Genomic DNA, 16,216 nt, shown 5'->3' on the forward strand with positions numbered 1-16,216 from the left:
TAAACATACCTTTCTTCTTCCTGTAGATTTAAAAGACAAACCGAATATATTCGATATTTTCCTTAATTCGCCATTAACATATTATTGTCGATTAAGGGCCGAATGAAATGGACTGATCTTGTCACAATTTATTATTGTAAATATCATGTTATTTACACATATACCTAAGCTTCAAATAGCTTCGTAACGGATTTTTTATCGTGGAGAGAGAGAGGGGTTGTGAATTTTTGGCTGTATTATTTTAACGTATAACAAGTGTAGTAAATAACTAATATAGCAATTTATAATTAAGAGTATGACGGTCGCGACGGATAAGTATAACACGTATCAGATTATCAAATTCATTCTGCCGTCCCTTACACTGCCGTTAATCACTCCTATTTCATTATATTTGTTATACATTTGTAAAGCTGTGTATCAGTGTTATCTAATATTCACTTAAACGTTAGATTCAGATCGGTTATATCTGAAGGAAAAGTGTCTATATGTCTTTCTATAAGCCAAACTTATTTTAGCTAAGTAAATATTTTAGTATCAGAATTATTTATTACATAGAAACACACGCTTCAAGAGTCTTCTTAAGTTTTACGCGCGGTAAGCAATGTCGCTTGCCAACTGCGATCAGGAAGGCTTTTTCCAAACACCGTATAAAAATTATAAAACTGAAAGGGTGTTTAAAATTTATAGCTACACGGTTATCGTACATATGTGGTTTAATATACGTATCGGTGCTGCATCCAGCCTTCTTAGGCCCTCAATGCGACATCAAAATTAAAATTTGTTACCTCGCTTCTTTTTTCCATATGTTTTTCATAAAATTTTCTTTCCTTTTAGAATAATATATATGTATGTACATATGTATATATATATATATATATATATATATATATATATATATATACATATATATAGATATATATATCCACATATATATTTAGAGTCTTTAAGTTGTTTTAACTTATGTAAAATGAATATCGCATTTGACTTTGTATTTCTTTCTGTGGTCTTTATGAAAAATTTCTTCGACCTCTTTCCTATTTTCTTTCAGCAAGTTCACGATTATTAACAAGTTCATTCAGATATGCTGCTTCGCTGATCTCATATTGCCACTTATGTTTTATATTTCACAATTATATAGGGTCAATCTTCATAGAAGTACTAAGAATCATACTTGACTCTTTCGTACCCACATAAGCTTCTCACGAATAGTCGTGTGTCAATATGAAGCAGCGCTTTTGGGCGCTAAGTTTTATTCAAGTTACGTATCTCATTCTGCAAAAGGTGTACTGTATGACGCGTTAATAATATTGTCACTGATTCAAGACGGTTGATAATAATATTCGTAGTAATAATAGTAATTTTATCGGCTGTAATAGTACTGATGGTGATGGTGGTGGTGGGATATTGTGTAATCGTTAGACGAAGCTGTCTATCCCAATGAAGGGAAGTCGTTCTCATCGTCTACTTTTGGAGCATTTTGGCGACCACGCGGTGACCTTTGTTCATTTTGTGATGTCTGCAACTGTTAATGATTTAATCACGATTAATAAGATTTATAATATATTATTTGGCACAATGTGTTACTGTCAAACTAAAAGACATGTTCACAAAATTGCGTATATACTTACGGCAGAACCACGAGTATCGCTATCTCTAGGTGCACCGCGATTTCCAAATCCACGCCCGTTGGCGCGTTCACCGCGTCCACCGCGTCCTCCTCTTCCACGTCCACCAGAACCACGCCGAGAATCGCTAAACTGGATTTCAATCCCTAAAACACGCTTTTGCCTTCCAGCACGTTGAGGAAATTCCGCAGCTGCATCGAATTCCTCTTCTGCTTCTTCTTCTTCGTCAGAACCTTCTTTCTTTCGTTCAAGTGCATACATTTTCTTCCAACGAGATAAATCTTCCCCTTCACCAGCTTTGCGCAAGTTATATTGAGGCTTTGCCCTTGTATTTTGTCGGCGTTTCCATTCATCCAAAGTCAATTCACGTGACTCTTCTTCTTGTGGTTTTTCTTCAGTAGAAGCGTCCGCTGGTGTTTCTCCTTCTTTAGTTTCAGTCGGTGCCGGAGTAACTTCTGCTTCAGGTTTATCATTTGTCCAATCTTGATTTTCTTGATTCAAACTTTCTCTGATAAAATCAACAAATTAAATTATTTCTCGTGACAATATTTTTTATCTTAATGTTTTTAAATAGATTTACTTACTCTATTTCATCATTATGAGTCCCCCAGTTATGGCTGCCAGCACCATCTTTCTTATCGATTGGCTTAATACCACTGTGGACAGAAAAAACAATGTATGACCATTAACTGCTAACGAAATAGAAAAACATCATTCTATTGAACGATAAATGCGTCAATATTAATACGAACGTTTTATCGGATCCTGATTGACGATCAAACTCGCGTTTTCCACGATTATCATAACCACCTCTACCTCCACGTGATCCTCCACGACCTCGACCCATTCCACGCATACCTCCGCGTCCCCTGCGCTCGCTATAATCACCCCGTTGATTTTCATTCGAATTTCGAAATTCACGTGTTTCACGACCTTCCCTAAAATTAGTAAGAAATATATGATATATACCATGTACACATACATATACACATATATACATCTTTTTATAACCAAAATAATTTACAATTATGTTTTTCCATCTTATTTTTGATAATATATAGAAAATATAATAAGATAGAAAATTTCATATATTTCAAGCATTTAATGTATGTAACATTCAATGAACTAACCCACTGGGTCCACGTCTGATCTCTCCTTGGTTACGGATTGTTCGTTCTCCATCTTCACGATTACGTCTGTTGTTACGCTCCTCCCTAGACTCTCCAGAGAACTTTACACTACGATCTCCGCCAGTTATCCTTGGTTGAGATAACTTCTTCTCGCCTATACATACAAATGCAAGATTTGATTTCTTTCGATGTCAAATTTAATCAAAATCATTAAAACGTGAAACAAATTTCAAAAATTTCTCTTGGAAAATATTCTTACTAAATTATATAGTATTCTTCGTATTTTTACTTTTTAAATCTTAAGCAATCGATGATAATCAACAAAAAAGTAATAATAAACATAAGTCGAACACAAAATTATAACAAAACAAATAAATAGAATGTTTCTTCAAAATAAACTTGTAATTTAGAACATTTGCGAAAGTTATACTTTATAAATAAATACGTTTATAAATAAAACATATATATAATGATTTCGTTAAACACTGTATGAAAAAAATAAAAAATGAAATAACATATTAACTTTTATTAGGTCTCTTGTTCAAAAGATATATCTATATATTCTTAGTAATATAATTGTGTGAGTCATTGCAAAAGTTAAAAATGTAGGTAGAAATAGCGCTATGATATTACATATATTAAAGTTACAATCAATAGAAAAATAACGAAAATACTTAATTAAAAGTAATATGAAAGTAAATCTATTCGAAAAATTAAGAGAAAATGATCATAAGCAGAATTATATACGAAAAGCACATGGGGCCACGAGGAACAAACCGGCGGCCATAATACCGCGCACGAGGCCAGAGATGGTTAAGAAATGAACTAACCTTGATCTTTCTTGATATCCTGGACTTTCGATACCTGCTGCTGTGCATCTTTTATCACACGATTTTTTTGCGTCTTATTACCAGTAGATTTCTGTGTATCGGATTGCTTACTCTTATTTTCCTTCTCCGAAAGCTTATCTTTTTTTTTAGCTTCTTGCAACTTTTGTAAGTATAATTGGGGGTCCTCGGATTCATCCCAGGCAGAAGCATTTCCAAACTTATTTGTTACAGTAATGCTGTATTGATTTTCCATAATGCTTCTTATCCTCTCTTCGTCGAGGATTATTCGAAAATTTCACGGCTACTCTTGAGCCCTTGTGTAACAGAGACATTCAATATTTCAATATGGCCGTGTTGAAGATAGTTCACCACGAGGTCTGCGTTCGGGGAGGGACCGCATAATTGTCTTGCACCCAGCGCGCCACTTCCCCACCAACATTTCCAATAATAATCATTTTAAGTAATTTCCTATTAAAAAATATCGCCGAAAAATGAGTTTTTAATTTTAGTCTTATAGAATTATCAAAATACCGGCTCTACTTAATAAAGTACAGTTCTTTTTATAGTTGTTGTATTTGGAGAAATTGGCATGTTTTTCATGAATCCAGTTAATACCGATGAAAATAGTTTTACAATATTTTTAATCATACGCTTTTGAAAAAATTTCTTTATAATTATCGAGACTTTTCATTCAAATGATATTTTGTTATTTTTAATAAAAATTAATAATGCGGATAGAAGCGCGTCAGAAACGCGGGAAATTTCATATGTGTGCTCCTTGAAGAAGATAACTTTAACTTTTAAGCTTATGTATATAAGAGGAATACATAATGTTTGCCGCAATATATTACAAGAGAAAAAGAATAAAAAAGAGATATCTATTGTATTAACATTAATAATAACGTATCAATTTATTTCGCGTTTTATTCAATAGCTGTACTTCCGTTTGCCGTATTTGGTATGATTTGTATATGTTAGTTTACGAAATGATGTCGTTCTATGTTAATATAATTTTACGCATAACTGAACAATATATTTAGATTGAAATGAAAAAATCATTTCAATATTTTTACATTGAAATATTATTATATACGTATTACATTTTAGAAAATTTATTCTAAAACATTAAATAGGGAGGAAGGAAAATTTAGAATTGGCCAATCAGGATCAATGGAACTAGTTTGGAATTAACCAATCAGGATCAACGTAACTAATCAAGTAACTTACTTATCCGCTATTCATTGATCGATTTATCTTTAATTTGCCAATCAGAGAGCTTCTAATCGAAGAACGTGATTGGGTATTTTTAAACTGTCATTATAGCGAATAAGATGCCGCGAATTATCGAGAAGAAACATGATTGGCCGATCGCCGGATATATAACAGCTTAGTCATTTATTAAAGAAAGATCACTGAAAGAAAGCACATGTTGTCGCTGTGATTCGATATTATCGAATTAATTAATCGTTCTTCGTTAATTATTCATAAATACTTAATTTGAAAGGATCGTTAGAATCAGAAAACGTATCAAAGATAATTCAATTTTAATTTCTGAATATTGAGTAAGGAAATTATTTTAATTTGAATCGAACAATCGAGAAGTAAGAAGACGGCACTTTTGTTTTCGACTGTACAGAGAGAGAAGGCGCGCGAGCGATGCGTGTGCAGCTATACGATCACCCATAGGTAGCGTCGCGGCATCATCCATTACAGTTGTATTTTGGCGGTTTAATAGTTGCACGCGACACGCGGTGAACGGCGGTGAAGAGGTCGCGCAAGTATAACATCGTAATTCCTGCTTCGTGTGGTCGCAACTCGTGAGAAAGGAGAAGAGTGCTAAGTGAAGTGGAAAAAAGAGGGTGGAATGGAATTGCATACGCCAGAACGTGAATCGCGATCCTTGGCGGAAGCGTTACCCTGTAGTCCACCAATGAGTGACACGATGCTTTACCCTTGGAATTGGAGTGAAGAAGCGAGAAACGTTAATCTTAGCCCGGGTAGCTCATGTTCGTCACCGGAGTATAGGGAAAACAACGTGGTTCCAGCCAGAGCCGGTTCCAGATCCCGTTCTGGGGTATCTGAGAGTCATCGACGTGGTAGACCGAGAGCGGATGCTCTTTCAAATCTTATGAAGCAAGGAAGCACATCGCCCAGTAGCATTAAATGTACCTATTGCAGTCGTGTTTTTCCACGAGAAAAGAGTTTACAAGCACATTTACGCACGCACACGGGTACGTTCTTATTTTTCTTCCCTTCCCTTCCCTCCCCTTCTTTCCCCTTTCCCTATTAATTTGTCTTTCTCAATATCCTTCTAAAAATCATATTTCCCTCATGCCTCGATAATTTACTCTTTTCGTTTCTTCTATTGCGATTGGTGAATTTCCAATAGCGTCGCGCGTTTTTATAACGTTCGTACGAAATATTGGCGCGACGGTTACGCGCAGCGCGTGGTCACGCGTCCCGCCAAACGCCATCATGCGCGCTTTAAATCCGTTGAGAGTCCTTTCTCTCTCTCTCTCTCTCTCTCTCTCTCTCTCTCTCTCTCTCTCTCTCTCTTTCTTTCTCTTTCTCTTTCTCTTTCTCTTTCTCTTTCTCTCCCTCTCCCTCCCTCTCCCTCCTCTCCTCCCTTTCTCTTTTTCTCTCTCTCGTCCTTCTCCCCTCTCTTTCACTTTTTATTCTCTATGGTAATGGAGGAGGGCAACTTTTTCGCAAAATGCGTCATAAATATTATGTTCACAAAGCACATAATTACAAACGTTCTTTAAAGAGTATTAAACGTTTATATCGTTGCACGTATATATGCTTGTGTTCATTTGATAGCACGTGTACGATTATGTATCTCAAAACAAAGTATGATGCTTATCTTCTTTGTTGTTAGTACTCGGAACTAAAAGAAAATGTTTATTTTGTTTTAAATGTATGATTAAGAAATTAGCGAATGAAATTTTTTTAATATGATGATTTATATAACATTTAAATGTAATAAAATTTTTCTTGTCTGTTCGAACAAGTAATAAACAATTTTTCTTTGTTTTTCAAATAGTTGACTATTGTTCTTAATAGGATGTACATTATTTTTGGAAAGATATGAAATGATAATGATCTATTATCTGTATTTTATATGACAATTTAAAATATCTTCTATATTGTTTGAACTAATAGAATTATAAATATAAAAAAGTAAAAACAAAAATGGTTTTCATTTTGCAGGGGAACGTCCATATCCATGTGATTATCCTGGCTGTACAAAAGCATTTACTCAATCAGGACAATTAAAAACTCATCAACGTTTACATACAGGAGAGAAACCATTTTTATGTACTGAACCTGGATGTGAAATGAGATTTACGCATGCAAATAGGCATTGTCCTGAACACCCTTATGCTACTTTAACTAGATCTGATGATTTTGTATTGAAACCTGTTTCGGAAAACACTGAATTATCTCATGATGTAACACGATGGTTAGAGCGTTATAAAATGTCTAGAGAAAGAGAAGATAGAACACCAACTGGGAAGAATGAACGTAAGAAAAAAACATGGAAAAGTACAGCAGAAAATCATAAGAGAGTTAAATCTAGAAAAGGTTTGATGATGGATGCAGCTGGTGAACAGGAGAATTTAAATTGTAAGTTACAAAATCAAAGATTTTATTGTGGAGAAAGTCAGGACAGTCAAGAAGAAAGTCAAGATGAAGATCCAACAGAAGCATGCACAGTTTTACAAACATCAGAGGACGAAGATCTGTCTACTTTAAAATTAGCTATTTCTCCATTAAGGCGCCCATTGGATAGACTTCAACCAAAAAAACGATGGTTAAGAGAAGCTTGCTTGGAACAGCAATTAGCAAAACCATTAAATTGGGATGCTAAAGTCAATAGTATGTCGACAACTTGTAAAACCAATGAAAAATCAAATACATATGAACTATCAACTCCATGCTCTAATTTACAATGGAATATATCAGATACTTCTTATTCAGCTACATCGAATGAAACAACGGTGAAAAAATTAGAGACAGAACACAATACTGTTTCTTATAGCTCCAATCAAGCAGATTGGAATATACAAACTTGTAAAGAATCTTCCAAAATAATAATACCACAGGAAATAAAAGAAGCTACAAATGTAACAGACACGGCAACAGAAACAATTTGGGATTCTTTGCAGGATAGTAATACTTCTCTGCAATCTAATCTAAAACCTCTTGAGACCACTATTGTCCAAGAAATAAGAAATATAAATACTGAAGTAACTACTGAATATTGGGATGTGGGTGGTAACAGTGACGTATCTGATACAATATTGGTTCAGAGACCTCCATTAAACACAAAAATCATTCGGAATGAAATATCATTGGAAGATACTCTAGTAAACTCTTACAATATACAAAATGAAACAAGACCAACAGTTTTGATGCTGGCTGGAAGCTCTGGTAGTAATCTTACTGTGAAAGAAGTCAACTCAAAAGCAGCTTTAATCGATGCAAGTAAAAAAGATGTTAAAGTAGTTATAAAACAGGAAGATAGTGTAACTAAATTATCATTACCAGAAGACAATAAAAAATGGCTTGGTGCTTTAGCTTTAATGGAATTAGCTAAAACCCAAGAAGAAACTGCTAAAGTTTTAGATATAAAAGTAGAAAAAGACGATCAGTTTATACATCCTACATTAAATTATAACCATTTGTAGACTGTGATTACCTGCTATTACATAATGTTCATTAAGGTTGTTTGTATAGCAACAAAAATGGTAAATAAAGCATTACTACAGGCACTGCTGCTTAGTTAATGGTATAATGAAATAATTTCTATTTGATTTTATCTTTTTGTAATGATTATATTACAGGTCATGACTTTTCATTGTCACAATGATTATTTAGTTTTTCTTTCTTTCTTTCTTTTTTTTTTTTTTTCTTTTTTTATGATTATAATTACAAGGTTGTGAAATATGATTCATACGTCTTTTTCATTTAAGAAACATTACTTTGTTAATTAAGGATAAATTTCTGTATTTTGCTTTATAAACTGCCATCCTATTATATTTTATAAGCTGTTATCCTATTGTCTGTAGTAATACTACTTATAAATTGTATAAATTGATCTTAGCATATTGATTTATTAACACATTTATTATTAAAATACATTTCTTATAATTCCAACCGAACAGTTTGTTCGTGTTTATAAACAAAAATTAAATTATTCGCTATGATCAATAATTACATATCATTATAAATAAAACATATACTTGTCTATACACACACACACGCATATGTGTATAAGTACATCTATACATACATACATGCATGCGCATATATATATATATATATATATGCGTATATATGTATGTGTTTTGTGTGTGTGTATATGGAATTTGTAATCTTATAATACCAAATTCTTTGAAGTTTTCTAGTATTCTTTATAAGATTGTCATTAAACTCATGATAAAAATTCTATATATCATATTTTTTTATAATTGTTGAAATTTAATCATTTATGTCAATATAAAGTTTTAAGTGAAATAGTAACATGAATGTTACCACAATTACAGTAATTTCCAACATTTTGAAAAATGTAAGATTAGCTATGCCAATTGCATTGTCCTATTATAAGTACTTATTAAAGTAGAGAAAATATAAACAATTATTTTGAGTAAACCTTTATATCTTTTTCATAAGTTTATATTATATTTATTTTTTATTTAAAATAGTTCTTCATAAAAAAGAATCAAGAAAATATTGTTTTTCATTTCATTAATATTTTTGTAATAGATATTAGTCAGTATCATAAATGAAGAAATGTATGTATACTATATGTCTCAACAATATTTTCTCTACTTTTGATCTTAAGAAATGCTTTTTATAATATGATAATGCAATTGATTTTATGTATTCATTTCTTTTGTATAATTATAACGTGAAATTAACTATTTTAGTTCCAATTTTTCAATATTATTAAGTACAAAATATTACATGTTTTTTTTATCATTTACAAACTTGCAAATTAACAATAAAAAAATTTATTATAAACAAAATTTTATAAAACAAAAATAAAATTTCAGGTAATACTTTACTATGATCATATTATAAAAAATAGATTTAAATATTTTAAAGTACTTAATGATACGAAAAATCATAAATGTTTAATATTCAAATATAATGATAAATTTTTGACAAACAAATTACTTTTATTTTATATTGTACACCATAATCGATTACCTTTGCGTATATTTACAAACACTATTTGTTATATAATATGTTTGGATATATGAAAATATTTTTTTTTCTCCTATAATGTTTATTTTTTTAAAATAAAAATATTTCTTTTAAATAAATACATTTGATTTTGATAGTAACATTCCAAACAATATATGACAAATTAAGGAAAATGTACTTTTCAAATATTTTTTTGCATTAATAACGAGTTTAATAAACTGAAAAGTATTTCTATTAATTATAAGTGATTTTATGATATCTACTTAATTACAAGAGGTTTATTTATTCGTATGAGTCATATTATATGATAAAAGAAATTTGTGTGATATGTAGGAATAATAAGATCTTTAGAATTTATGAAATAAAATTTTATGTTATTAAAACGATGTTGAAGTGGGCTTGTAAAATATTTAATTGGGACAAGAGATTAGTGAATATTTATAAAATATTTTTCGCACAAAATAAGAAGATGACAAAAGTAATTCAAAGTGATTATTTTAAGTATGATTAATTATTATGGTATGTATCATTTGTAAGTTGCTTATATTTTGTTTGCGATACTTGTAAATAAATAAGTGCGAAATATTTTAATAAATATTTTGAAAAAAAAATTAGAAAAAGGTATTTATTACCTAACATAAAAATCATTAGGAATTATAATAACTAATTATATTACTTTATTTGTTAATACAACATTAACATGTATACTGTTTTAATAGTTACTATTGAGTTCGGTTTATATAACAACATGTATAAAATTCGATTTTAATGTAATTTATTTTTTTAGTAAAAATTTCTCTACAAGTATTTTTTGTTTCATCTAATAGAAGATTTTTTTTTCATTGAGGTAATTGTTGGTTTATTAACAGTGGTGGATTTCATAGATCTAGTACTTCTAGTAACTCTTGTTTGAGATTTATTCACGTTTGATATGTCACTTTCAGTATTTAACACAACTGTTCCCTTTGGATTTTTTTCATTTGCAATCATATTTTCTATTTGCTTAGATTTATGAGAAATCGCAGCTGTTTCCGTATTATCAATAACGATCGTTGGTATTGTATGTTTTACATTTAAAATATCATCATTAGTTGCAACTTCCGAAATAACTATCTTTTTAAACAATGCGATTGTATCCTTTACTTCTGTATCAGAAGATGATACATTTGAATGCGATACACTTTTATTGCGTAATCTTCTTTTTGGTATACGTGAATTTATTTCCAAATTATCTACCATTTCAAACAATTCTTTTACAGCTTCATTTGTTACAGGTATATCTAGATTATGTGCAATTTTGTTTAAATGATCTGAAATATCTGGCACTAATGGCGCAACCTTGGTAATAATATTTTTTATGGATATATCTTCAGTTTTTTCTGCATCTGTACCCGGTTCGAAAACTGACACTGATTTGTCTTCCATAGATATAGCTTTTTTATTTGGCACATTAGTCTTTTCCGAATATTCTTCTTCGAAAATTTTTCTTCTTACTGATTTGATATGAGAAACTGGTGTTTCACATTTATCTTCTAATTTACAAGGAGAATTGTCATTCTCTTCATCACTTAAATCTATGTTGATTTTTTTCAATTTTAACAATGGTGGCGTTTTATTGCGACGAATAGGTATAGACTTCTTAAGATGATTATGAGTAATAGGTGTGGTACATATTTTCTGTTTTAATTTTTTTTGAATTATAAATTTACTTATGTCAATATCACATGCGTTTGGAACTGTAAATGCTGCAACACATAAAATAGTTATCATTAATATAGGAAGTTAAAATACTGAATGTATATCATTAAGTATTATATGTAAAATATTTACTTGAATAATCCTGGGCTGTGATAATTTCCTCAAACTGATATTTATATACTAATTCTTTAGCAGATATGTATATCGGATGACTTTCTATATTATGTGCTTCACATATATTAACTGCTAATAAAGCGATATTTAAAGCTTCGTTTTTTCGCGATGGTATATAAGTTTTCATGAAACAACTAAAATGCAAAAGTAAAAGTATATAATCAGTTATATATAAACGAGTTTGCCAAGAGAACTTTTTTATGTCATTACTCTCCTCTAAAGTGTTTTTTGACAACATAGGTTTTTCTACTTTAAAAAGCTTTTGTTTCATTTGAAAGGCTCCATGAAAATGTTCAAGTGAAGCTGCAATATTATTTTGTGATGCATATAATTGTGCTCTAATATGTGTAGTAGCAAACACTAAATATTGATATTGTACATGTTGACATAATGTACATGTACAATTATGATGTAAGCAAAACTCTGGTGAATTAAAAATTTTTCTTCTCAAAATTGGTGAAGTATCATTTTGCATCGTATCTCTTACAGGATCTATTAAACGATTTGACGATGTTGTTTGTTTTAATTCAGTACTCATTGATAGCTTAATAGTTTCAATGTCTAAGATATGCTCAAGACCTTGAAGTTTCACTTCACAATCATCCAAATGTGAACGTGATAAATCAATAAAACAAAGAGATTTTAATATTTCTGCGGTACGTATGGTTGCTCCTAAAGCTTGTGCTGATTTTAATCTTTGCACTAAATGCGCAGTTATTTCTCTAAATGACAATAAACTGTTTATTTGTATAGACATATTAATAGTAGATGAAAATAATATGTCATAACTAAAAAGATAATTATCTGGATTCATCCCTATAAATAAACAAAACATAAAAATAAAAAAAATATGGAAACTTATAAAAGTACATTTTATGCAATAGTCTTACATTTTGTTCCAACCAAATTGTCTGTCAAACATATCAAGGAATAAAAACTTTCGATAATGTATAAAGTATATTCCTCTTGTTCCATGTTTTTTTTATAAGAATGACAATTACGAAGGATTGTATCTAAACTATATAAATATATAGCAGTATTTTTTTGGAACGAAATTCCTGGCAGGGATCTAGCATCATCCAGTAATTTTCTAGCTATTGTACACTATAAAATAAAAATATCTTCTACTTTTAGCATATCATATTTACATACTTTAATGGATATACTTACTTCGCCACATTCAAAATAAAAATCTGCCAAACTGATCCAAAATACAGCAATTGAATGAGCTTTAATTTCATCGATAGAATTTTTTAAATTAGCAGCATATTCCTTAGCCTGGGCAATCCATTTATAATTTATTTGACGTAAAGAAAGGCTACGACCAGTAACTATGATGGAATACTTATTTATATATTTTTCATAATATAGATATATATACATAAATTATATTAAATTTTGCTTTGATACTAAATAATTATCCAATTACATACCATAAATGAATGCATCATCATTGTTCAATTCAGCTGCCAATTTAATTGCAAGATTCCATGCTCTTAATTCACATTCTTCATAACGATATAATCTAGAATACTCAGCAGCTATAATCAATATATGTAATGTCAATAATGGTTCCCAACCTTGAGCTACATCAGTCTGTATCAATTTTTAAAAATCAATATATTAGTAATAATGTAACATTTTATATATTTATTTTTCATAAATATTATTAGTATACAATAAAGAACTTACAATATTTTGTTCAATGTCATCCCATGTTTTTAATGATTTTTGTAAAAATTGCATAAGACGTAGATCTTCTTTGATATTTATTTTGGTATATGCTGGTACTACATAATTTCCTTCATTATCTGACAGTTTTGGAGCATTCAAAGCAAATTTTGTGTTATTCATTTCTATCTGGGTGTGTTCATTAGAAATATGCAATTCATTTACAAATATAAAAAATTCTAAATTTGCTTTTAGACATAAAATATCGATAGATTTTTGTTCCAATAATTCTAATTCAGAAAGTGTATCTTTGAATCTATCTGATGTATAACTTTCTCGTATATGTATCAGATGATGTCCCAGCAATTGTATGACACATGCACGTTGTTTAATGGTAGCTTTTAAAATCTTTAATTCTTTTAACACAGTATCAAAGGCTTCAAATAGATTAATTTTTGCAGTTTTTAAACCTTTTGCTTCACTTAAACACAACTCTATAAGATTATACTTTGATAAATTAATATGGAAGCCAATTTCTTCTATATTTTTTCTATCAGCTTGCAAACACGATATCATAGACATTTTTATAAGATTTGGAGAGGTTTTTATTATTTTATGTTTAATACTCGCCCACATTTTAAATGCCTTTGAATTCTTGTCCTTATAACTTAATAATCCATGTAATGCTGATACAGTCATTGCTTCCCTATACATGGCATTGTTATAATGAATATTACTTAATCTATATAAAGCAACACAGATAGGATTTGTAAGTTTTAGATATGAACTTTCACAATGTATTCCTTCAAAATAAATAATACTAGAACATAATAATGAAATAAATGATGAACTTTCATCATAAAAAGATTCAGATGTTGCTCCCATATTGTAAAGTAATCTTCCACACATAGACCATAAGGTTGTCCAATGTTTACAATTACTTTCTTTCATTTCTCTAAGAGAAGATATATTTTCTTCCATAAAATTGTTTGCAAGTCTACAAATATTTTCTGGTAAATCTTTCGGGGATAGTTTACTAACTAATATTATACATTTAGCTTTCAATGCTATAACATTATATAAATCTGTTTTAACTGTACATTCATTGGTACATGTACATTTTTCTAATACCGTATTCATTAAGATAGTACTTATCCGAACTATAAATTCCATGGTTTCGTATAAAATATTAAGAAATTGCTTATTTCCTAACTTTAAACCTTTTTCCCAATATATAAATAAATGTTCAAATATTTCAATAAAAGTTGATGTGGTAAATATGACTGTATTTGCATATCCATATTCTTTTACAATTTCATCGTATTGACTTGTCAAATTGTTTAGATGTTTAGAAGTAGATTTTGTTAATTCTTTAACTGGTTGTAATAACGTAATACATGTAGTCTTAAAATGTAGAAAACTTTGGCAACATTCTTCGTCTATCATATTCTTAAAATATTTAGATGCATTTTCTAAAATTTGTATTACATACTTTATATCATCTTCATTAATTTTTACACAAATTATTTTACTAATAATGCATAATATAAAATGATAAATTTGATATTTGTCATTTTTATCTATTGACATATTTTTGTATTCTTGATGTAATATGTATTTAATAAAATCATCAACATATTTATTTGATGTATTTCTAATTGTTATAACTTTTTTCAGATATATATCTAATTTTTTCAAAATATACTTTGCATTGTTTTTATAAGCTTTTTTAGTTATTCGCAATTCATTATTTATAATGTTTTTAAATTTGTCATAATTTTTTTTATGTTGTGGTTGTTCTTGTAAGATAAGAAACATTTTATCTGCAGAATCGTGCCACAAATATAATAATTGTAAAAAAGTTTCATTGGATTTATCTCCAGAGCAATCAAAATTTTCTTGAATTAAAAATGAACATACATTTTCAGCTTCTTCATATAAATGCATTACTAATAAACAACGAGTTATATGATATAAACTTGAAATAAATCTCTCATTATCAGGGATTGTTAATAAATTAGAACATAATAAGATAGTTAACTCAGCAATACTTTTACCTATCTCATAACTCTGTTTATCACATTTACTTGCGGTATGAGCCAAATATAAGAGCAACTTAAAGGCATCTTTGTTAGACATACTTGAATTTCCATTGGATTGAAAATAATGATTAGTCTAAAAAATCAAATTTTTATAAACACATAAGTTATTTATTATAATCACGTTATTATTATATAGTTATTTATTATAAGTTATTATTATAATCACGTAAGTTACATACTTACGAAAACATATTTTAATAAAATTAGAAATAGTGAAATATAAAATTTTATTACAAACAATATATAATATAGATCGTAAATTGTTATGAAGTATATATATAAGTAACTATTAAATTTATAATGTAAACAAATATTTAAGCATAAAAATAAATTTAATTTAGCTTACCTTAACATCTTCTATTATATCCTGTAACTTTTCAGATTTTATTAATTCAATCCAATTCTTTAATTTCATTTTTATATTGTACATATTTTAAAATAACAATATAATTAAATATATATATATATATGTGATACTATATTTTTCACTTAATTTTAGAGATAAGCAAATATTATTTGCAACAGACGAATAAATTAAACATAAATTTATGTAAGAAATCTTGATATGTAATAATTTTATTTCATATGATTCTCAAAAATATTATTTTTATAGTTGTAAGTTAAAATAATATCCATTTTAGTTTACATATAAAAAAAGGAGTAAAAAATATTTATTGTTTATGTTTAATTTTTATTGTAACAGATTAAAGCATTAAACCAGTAATAATAAAAATAGCTAATAGTATAAACACAATGATCGGAGCACTACCTAG

General features: G+C 29.2%; 3 protein-coding genes across 4 annotated transcripts; 1 reads left to right on the forward strand and 2 right to left on the reverse strand.

Annotated features, from left to right (window-relative positions):
- Positions 1 to 98: 98 nt before the first annotated feature.
- LOC118442124 (uncharacterized) lies at positions 99 to 3,985 on the reverse strand. The gene is made up of 6 exons (XM_035867342.2): positions 3,586 to 3,985; positions 2,756 to 2,909; positions 2,378 to 2,563; positions 2,210 to 2,281; positions 1,629 to 2,133; positions 99 to 1,522 (listed from the first exon to the last, which is right to left on the reverse strand). The coding sequence occupies exons 1-6, from the start codon at positions 3,836 to 3,838 to the stop codon at positions 1,430 to 1,432; spliced, it is 1,263 nt and encodes a 420-aa protein (XP_035723235.1). The 5' UTR covers positions 3,839 to 3,985; the 3' UTR covers positions 99 to 1,429.
- A 1,061-nt stretch (positions 3,986 to 5,046) lies between these two features.
- On the forward strand, positions 5,047 to 10,397 carry LOC118442115 (uncharacterized). The gene is made up of 2 exons (XM_035867326.2): positions 5,047 to 5,816; positions 6,796 to 10,397. Exons 1-2 carry the CDS (start codon positions 5,450 to 5,452, stop codon positions 8,274 to 8,276), a joined length of 1,848 nt encoding a protein of 615 aa, XP_035723219.1. The 5' UTR covers positions 5,047 to 5,449; the 3' UTR covers positions 8,277 to 10,397.
- Positions 10,398 to 10,506: 109 nt separating this feature from the next.
- LOC118442097 (uncharacterized) lies at positions 10,507 to 16,134 on the reverse strand. Of its 2 annotated transcripts, XM_035867296.2 has the most exons (8): positions 15,790 to 16,131; positions 15,399 to 15,516; positions 13,363 to 14,813; positions 13,104 to 13,266; positions 12,841 to 13,001; positions 12,561 to 12,774; positions 11,629 to 12,486; positions 10,507 to 11,543 (listed from the first exon to the last, which is right to left on the reverse strand). In XM_035867296.2, the coding sequence occupies exons 1-8, from the start codon at positions 15,871 to 15,873 to the stop codon at positions 10,615 to 10,617; spliced, it is 3,978 nt and encodes a 1,325-aa protein (XP_035723189.2). In that variant the 5' UTR covers positions 15,874 to 16,131; the 3' UTR covers positions 10,507 to 10,614. The 2 variants fall into 2 exon arrangements, with proteins under 2 accessions (XP_035723189.2, XP_035723187.2); XM_035867294.2 differs by having other exon boundaries at positions 13,363 to 15,516; positions 15,790 to 16,134.
- Between the last annotated feature and the right edge of the window lie 82 nt (positions 16,135 to 16,216).

This window comes from Vespa mandarinia, chromosome 16 (genome assembly GCF_050613455.1).
Source record: "Vespa mandarinia isolate Hongniang chromosome 16, ASM5061345v1, whole genome shotgun sequence".
NCBI lineage: Eukaryota > Metazoa > Arthropoda > Insecta > Hymenoptera > Vespidae > Vespa > Vespa mandarinia.